This window comes from Oreochromis niloticus, linkage group LG22 (assembly GCF_001858045.2).
Source record: "Oreochromis niloticus isolate F11D_XX linkage group LG22, O_niloticus_UMD_NMBU, whole genome shotgun sequence".
Lineage (NCBI taxonomy): Eukaryota > Metazoa > Chordata > Actinopteri > Cichliformes > Cichlidae > Oreochromis > Oreochromis niloticus.
In genome coordinates this window covers 18,513,407-18,521,221 of record NC_031985.2, presented here as the reverse complement: position 1 = coordinate 18,521,221, position 7,815 = coordinate 18,513,407, and the positions used below count along the sequence as shown (strand labels likewise).

The window sequence follows — 7,815 nt, the reverse complement described above, 5'->3', positions numbered from 1 at the left end:
GTTTCCGTAGTGTAGTGGTTATCACGTTCGCCTCACACGCGAAAGGTCCCCGGTTCGAAACCGGGCGGAAACACGTTTTACACATTTTTGGTTTCCACCCACAGTGACAACCAAACTGAGAACAACTGCACGTCCCAAAACACAGTGACCAGTTTTTTAAAAATCCTGTACTGTCTGGCAGGTTTTGCAATGAGACTTTTTTTTTAATTATTATTAAGGTTTTATTACTAAATTAAGACTTAATAACTCAAAATTTCAAGTTATATTCTCAAATCTGAGTTATTTCTCAGAAGTATGAGTTAGTAAATTGAAATTATGAGATAACTTAAAATTCAACCTTTCCTTTTTGCTAAAAATTATACTTATGGCTGGATTAAGGGATCCTGAACTATACCTCAATTATGCTGCAATACCCTTAAACTACTCGGTGTTTCCCATGATGTACTGCTGTTATGACTTTAGTGGACTGAAATTCTGCCTTATGGATGGCAAACACCCCCCAAAATCCTAAATACCCTTAATTCAGGAGCTCTACTTGAAACAAAAACAACATTTTGAGTCTTTCGATGCTTTACAAGCCAAAAAGCCCAACATGAGTTTCCCATATAGATCTACAGTATGTAATTAAGCATGTATAAAATATGTATTGCTATCTTACAGACAGTGAAATAAATAACAGACAAAACAACAAGACAACAACCTGAAATGCTTCTCAATAATAACAGTGTTTTATTTGCTCGGTTTAGCAACTGTACAACTGTCTCCTTCCTGAGAATATTGCTCACCTCAGGGGAGAGGGAACAGCGAGAGGATGAGAGGGAGGAGAGGAAGAAGACAAAGGTGAGGAGAGGAATAGATACACCAGAAAAAGAGAAGGATTAAAAAGGTATAAATAACTGCAGTGGAGGGAGGTTGAAAGGTGGGGGAGGAAAACAGGATAACCATTTAATATTTTAAAATCATGACCAAACCCTCGCGAACGAGGTTGACACCCTTAATTTAAAACAACTGTTGGTGGGTTACAGATACAACCAGAGCGCAACAAAGACTGTATTCTCCTACTAATCACCTGAAAGTTTGACAAAGAGGATACAACCCGAGTGATGGCACAGTACAGAGAGCTTTAATATGCAAACCAATCTAAATTTTAGAGGATAAGCAGAGAAACAACAGTTAAACTGTTGCTAAACTTGTTCTTGTATTCCACAGTTAAGCAATGTCACTGCGTTTTGAGTGAAATGTTCATTTGGCACAGGGCTGTACAGTAATATTAGCACCTCCACTGTAACTTAAAACCCTACCTCCCTTTGTCCCTTCCACTCCTCCCTCCTGTTCTCTCCTCTCCAATATTTATTATTTCCTAACAATTCATGCCTCAGAAAAGAGTTAAAAATAGAGCTTCTTTGTATATTTACTTATGCAAGTTAACTTTAAAAGTTGCATGTAGCAGTTTTTATATTTAAAAAGACCTATAGCGGTTTCATTTTTTTAATACTCAAATTTTTATGCCGTATCTTGATGCCTGAGATAAGGAAGTCTAGAGTGGGGTGAAAAAAAGAGAAAGATGAAATTATGAGCAACCGTGGTGTAAATCAATCATTTTTGTTCGTACAAAGTTTAAGAAAACAAGAGGCATACTGCAGGGATGAACATAGCAACAACAACCACAATAATAATAATAACAATAATATAAAAGCATGTTTAAAGAACTTTATGAAATCATCTTCATCATCCTCCTCATGCAGGCTCTTCAGTTCCAGTTGCTTCCTCCTGCGTTTGTGGAGTGTCAGTCATGTGTTCTCGTGGCAAAGATTGGTGGGTCCATTCACCAAAAATACCTGTCCAGTCCTTCAAGTGAGCTTCCCAGACATTTTATTTGAATCTTCAAAGATTTAAAATGAGTAATGAGTGATTCTGAAAAAAAGGTTTTTTTTTGAGGATATGTGATGAGACAGAAGAGTGTTTCTCTGGATACAAACAGGCAATAATACAACTGAAGTACAAAACAACACAACATTGGCCAAACATGACTTTTTTCCAGAGAGGACGAGGGGGGTGGGGGCTGATTGTTTCAGTTTGTCGTGTCTGCTGTTCATCGGTTTTCCACGTCAGACCTTCATCACTCTGTCCACCTGACCATCCTCCTCAGTCTCTTATTAAATTCCCGAGAACTCACGGGCCCTCTTTCCCTCTCCTGCATTTGGATTCACTGCATCAAAAACCGCCAAGTTGGTTAGATCCCGGGCTAATGTGGGCGGGTCTGGTTGATCATCTTGAGCCGTGATTGGTCGATGACGTCCAGCAGGTTCTTGGCGTCAACTGCGAGGGCGTGAGCTGCCATTAGCATCTGTTTCTTGTAGTCCTTTTGTAAGCTGTCGAAACAGACACAGCTTTTACTACGTGAGCCCCGACGTAAAAATCAATCAAGAAAACGCAACGTCAATGTGTTTATCCTCACCTCGTCATGACATACTGCTGCGCCAGCTTCATCTTCGCTATCAACTCGGCCAGATCTGAATTCAGCAGCTTCTGGGCCATTTCAATCTATGAAAAGACAAAGAAAACGTCAGGATCAGATGATAAATGATAACTTCCAAAAGAGGAAGATCAAAGAAATGTTTTTACTTCAATACCAAAAGTGGCTTTAACATGAAAACACAGGTGCTTTGCCTGTTAGGGTACATTTCTCACATCTATGTGGACCCTCAGTTGCATTAGCTTCAGCGGGATAGGAGACACATTTTTACGTTTGTTTTTTTTAAGCACTCTGTATCTCTGGAAACCTTAGCTACAACATTACCTTTTACACTACGGTGTCGCTAGCAAATATGCTTTGTAGTAGTACTACATAAGGAAACCCTTACGCAAGCTGTCGTAGCAGACAAAGAACAGACGTTCCCAACAACATTCATAATAATGAAAGACGAGTACTTTCAAAGACCAGTTTCAAGTTTTATTTAATATAAGATGATGTTCATTTTTTAAATTATGATGAGCATTAGAGCCAAAATGGAGGATGAAGGAAATAAGTCACTAGCCAATGAGGTTCTAGCCAAAGTTAAAAAAAATGCAGCCATCTTTTATCTACAGATTGTGTTCAGTTCACAGTATGTGCCTGGTTAGTGCATGTGTTCTACACATGCACTAACCAGACAATTATCAGTTCCTGTATTTTCCTTTTGTTGTTTTTTAAGAAGGAAGATTCAGTGTACAAGACTGGATACACAATGTTTCGCCAATGAATAGTTGCTATGAGAAGAAATTAAGAAACTCCCATGAAAAAGATCAAAAACAACTCCAAAAACAAAAGAAAGACCATTCATCTAGTTTTCAACCTATCACTAAACCCTTTTAGTGGTTTTCTCTTATCACATGAGTTTCTCTTTACCTCTCTGTGTGTGCTGGCTGGCAGCACAGGAATCGTCTCATCCACTGTGGCCAGCAGAGTCCTCAGAGCCAAACCCACTTCCTATGACAATAAACACATACAATCATAAGTCTCACATTTGTAGTATTAAACCGGCTCTGCCACATCCTAATATTTTCTAGCGTAAATAACAGTTAAGGTCACCTGAAGATCTTAACTGTGATGTTCACCCTACCTTGACCATGGGGACGTACTCCTCCGGGGCAGCGGGCTGGATCCTGTTCGACATCTCGATCACAGCTTTAACCAGTCCCGTCACATTCTCATACACTTTGTCGTTGGAACGATCCAAGTTGGCGGTGGGAGGTGGGCTGATCTCTTGAGGCTGCAACTGTACCAGCAGACCGGAGTAAGACTTACTCAAAAACGTTTAAGTTTCCAATTCATTGCTATTTTTTTCTTAGTTTATTTCTTTTAAATATACATATTTGAAACAACGACTAACATCACTCAAACTGCCCACAGCTCTTTCTTCTGCCATGGTCAGACAAGTGATGGTAGTTTCACACATTCAGCTGTAGGTGGCAGTATATGCAAAGATAAACTAGAGACGATCTATCTCTAGCCACAAGCATTTCTAGCTACTGATGAGAAACTGACTTCTACAGTGAGCAGCAGGCATGTTAGTACAGAATGGTTGTTAAGTGACAAACTCAAAGCTCAACTTTCCGTTAAGTGACTTTAATACAGATGTTAACACTAAGCAGACACTGCACATCTGCTGTGTGTAAGACGGGCATTTATAAAAAAAAAACCTTTTTAATTCGAACCATTTGAATAAATTTTATGGTGTTTTCCAATTAAAACTCTGTACCTTGTTTTACAGATTTAAGGTACCAACGTAACTGTGTTTAAGCTACGAGACAATTTTAAATGTCGTGGTGCAGCAATTACTATGGAGGCTTAAGCAATTTGAAAGCCACAGTTGTCATTAATAAAGTAAGGCAAAACCAAAAAAATAAAAATAATAAAGGTTTTTCCAAATGATGGTGGACAATAACTCAAATTTGGAGGTAGATGTTTTTGCTGCATCAAACCTTTGAGAAGTTAATCATCTTAACTTCGATCATTAGACACAGTGTTAGACTTTTGCTACAAATCTACTGATCCGTGCTATAATATCTACATCAAATTTTTCTTCACCAGAAGTATTGCTTGCTCATTTAAAAAAGGTTTTATATATGCAATTATCTCTAACCAGCAGTTCATAACCGCAGTTCCATTAATAACAACAATTTCTTTCTATTTTTTCCCGTTTTTTTCTCTGGTGAAGAAAATGACTGAATGACTCTGAGAACATGAAAGTGACTGTAACTAGCAGCTGACTAACTCTATAATGAGAACAGACACACATAGATTAGCTTACCCTCCACGGCTTGGGGGAGGACGAGGGGAGGGGAAGGAGTGGTGGTGGTCGGGTGGATGCGGTTTGAAAGGGGAGTGGTTGAAGGGGAACGGAGTGCGCAGGTTGTGAAAACAAGGGAATGTGTCGGACAGGTGGATTGGTGGGTGTGTGGATGCGGTGCCGCAGGTCAGAAAATAAGGAATTAGAACAAAATGGAAGCAGGTTAAAGGAGTAGTGGATGGACGTTAGTAACAGGGGGGAGAGAAGGAGTAAAAAGGGGGGGAGAGAAGAGGGACAGCACATTAGGCCAAAGCCAACCACAGGCAAGGCACGACATGGACCGGCATGCAACCCATCAGCACAATACCAAAGAATCAAATCAAAAACTATGTGTAGGCAAGAGCGTGCAAATTACCACAGTAAAACACAGACTTCTATGAAACATACAGAAAGGAAACCCTGTTCCTAATCTTAATCATCTTTAAACCTCACGTTCTTGCTGGAATTTGTGTGTTCATATGCACCTTGACCCCCTCATTGTAGCTTTCTACGGGGCAGAGACTGGGCAGGTTGGTTAAGTTAGCTGGAGCTCCTGGGCGGGGCGGCTTTTTGGGAGGTGCCACAGGTTCTGGAGGAAAAATTGTGCGTTAGCATCTTTGCCATGAAGCAACGTAGCATGCTATGTACATTTTAGGCATGCAGCAGTTCATTTCCACTGGATAACAGCAGTCAGTGGACATTTTTAAACAGATAACTAGATTATAACATGTTTTACATTTAAGAAACAGAATACAAAGTAGTTTACCACTGATATGCTATAGCAGCTGACATGTTCATGTGTCAACAATGCCAACTAATAATGTACCAATTCTAATATTTTTCTTCCACCACAAATGCTGGGATAAAAATACTTATTTTCAATACTTGTCACCGTCTGTTTCTACTAAAGCATGTCAGTGCGCTTCCTCTCTCACCTGGTTTCCCAACAGGCTGGTAGATATGTTGGCTTCCACCCTGTGCAGACAGACAGACACACTTAAATTTGTCCTGTCATCTCAGACTTTTAAGTCTAGTATCATTCAATTCTCATCCACAGTTACCAACCTTTTATTTAGGGGACTAAATCTCACCGAAACAATAAATGTAACACTCACAAATATAAACAAGTTAAATATAAGAAAGAAAGTTGGAAGCTGCCATCGCATACTGAGAAAAATCACCAGCAATGTCCTCATTTTTGCCTCAGCTACATGCTATTATAACCCCTGTTTACAGTTAACCTCCAGTTCTCCTGCTTTTAAAGTTCCCATGTGTCCTCTGTGGTCGAGTGGTCGGTATGTAGGCAGTGCCCTTCATGGCTCACAGACCGAAATACTTTCTCTTCTCCCGCCATCTGCATTTCCTCTCCGTTTGTCTGAACGCGTTCCCCTCTGCCTCACTCTGGTTCTCTTTCTTTAAGCTTTTCTCTGCTTTTTTCCCTTTTTTTATAATCATCTCTCTGCTACCTCTCTATTACGTTTTTCTTAGCACCACAAGCATTTGTCCAACCATGCTCCACAGCTCAACGAAACCACAAGTGAATCCAATTTTAAAATGTCAAAGCACACACACACACGCGCACACACACAGACTGACCGGTGCTTGTAGTGTGCCGTCCTCCCTGTCGACGCTCCCTCTGCTGTTTCTGGACTCCGCCTTCTGCAGGGAAGACACAGACATGCAATGTATTAGAAAGGATTAACTATAAAAGCCATAAATATATATATTTTATACAGAAATATATGCACATTGTACCAGGTATTGCAGCAAAAGAATAAAATATGTAACAATTTGTTTATAATTCATAAAAAAATTGAATTTAACTTAATAAAAAGTATACAGAGTTCACCTGCAGGTTACAGAAAAAGCTGCAAAAACTGCTGCAAAATCATTTCATTTCCTAACCAAGCATCACAATTTAAAAGCAAAACTGATTTTGCAAAATTTAAATATTACCAGTGACCATGAAAAAAAAAAAAAAAAAAAAAAAAAAAATCAGCTGCAGCTTATTAAAAGAGGAGCAATACACAAATACAGCCCTGCTCACAGAGAGATCACTACACGACTGAATAGTTCCAGCATCCCCTCGCTTTCTGTTCCAGTACCGTTTTGGTGAAGCACGCCTTGAAGAGATGCATCCTGGGAGAATATAGGTTGATGAAGTCAGGCGGAGGAATGCAGAGAGTGGAGGCCATCGAAAGAAGGGCGGGGATAAGGACCGAAAGTTTAATAGAAGGGGCGATAAAAGATGGAGCAGCTCAAGTCATAGAGAAACTGACGGTAGACGGCACAAAGAAATGCAGAAGTTTGCAAAAGACAGAGAGAAAACCTGAGTCAGAGGCGACTGGACGAGAAGGAAAGGGCAGAAGGAGAAAAAGTTTTTCCAGAGGAAGAAAAGCTCTGCTGAGCACAGAGACTAAATCCTGAAGAGAAAAAGATCCAACCGCCTCACTGTCCTCTCTTTTTCTCCCTCCCACTCTTTCCATCTCTCTGGATCTCCTCCTGTTTCTCTCCCTCGCTCTTTCTTTCTGATGGGCGACTCCTCGTTCATTCCTCCCTCTCCATCGCTCTTGCCAATCCCACTTCCTTTCTCCCTCCCTCTGTCCTCCTCTCTTTGCTTTTCTCTTTCCCTTCTTCCACTCTCTTGATGAGCTTGAACTCATACATCACAAGTTTACTTGCCCGTTTTGCCTTAAGCACTCTGCTCTTTTATTACTTCTGTAATTTTCCAGCACATATTCTACATTAAGTTAGCCTGCATATCCCGAATCCAGCGCTCGTTTTCCCTCACAGCAAAAATTCCACTTGTCTCTTTCAAACACACGACAGCAGCTTTCACTTGACTTCTCCAGCTGAACATGTTTCAAGAATGATTTTAGGCAGGAGTAACGGCCACAGCAGCTCCCACTGGAGATTAAGGTTCACTCAGACTTTAGACCAGAAGTCAACAATACACTGATCACACGTACTCTGTGCGGGAATGCGTTGCTAATTAGAGGCAAAC

The 7,815-nt window shown here is 40.4% G+C and overlaps 1 protein-coding gene and 1 non-coding gene across 16 annotated transcripts in view; one reads left to right on the top strand and one right to left on the bottom strand.

Annotated features, from left to right (window-relative positions):
* On the top strand, window positions 1–73 carry trnav-cac (transfer RNA valine (anticodon CAC)). Its single transcript has one exon. It is a non-coding gene; the product is annotated as a tRNA-Val (tRNA).
* Window positions 74–706: 633 nt separating this feature from the next.
* Window positions 707–7,815, bottom strand: part of ptk2aa (protein tyrosine kinase 2aa) — a 64,103-nt gene continuing 56,994 nt past the window's right edge. For 12 of the 15 annotated variants that reach the window (XM_005478438.4, XM_013270664.3, XM_005478439.4 and 9 more), the window contains 8 exons: window positions 6,408–6,470; window positions 5,747–5,786; window positions 5,297–5,400; window positions 4,794–4,802; window positions 3,603–3,758; window positions 3,389–3,469; window positions 2,459–2,544; window positions 707–2,372 (listed from right to left, as the gene is read on the bottom strand). In XM_005478438.4, the coding sequence (XP_005478495.1) occupies window positions 2,246–2,372; window positions 2,459–2,544; window positions 3,389–3,469; window positions 3,603–3,758; window positions 4,794–4,802; window positions 5,297–5,400; window positions 5,747–5,786; window positions 6,408–6,470 (666 nt within the window). In that variant the 3' untranslated portion in view covers window positions 707–2,245. The remainder of the gene's footprint in view (window positions 2,373–2,458; window positions 2,545–3,388; window positions 3,470–3,602; window positions 3,759–4,793; window positions 4,803–5,296; window positions 5,401–5,746; window positions 5,787–6,407; window positions 6,471–7,815) is intronic. The other 3 variants (XM_013270663.3, XM_025902212.1, XM_013270668.3) reach the window with 1 other exon arrangement.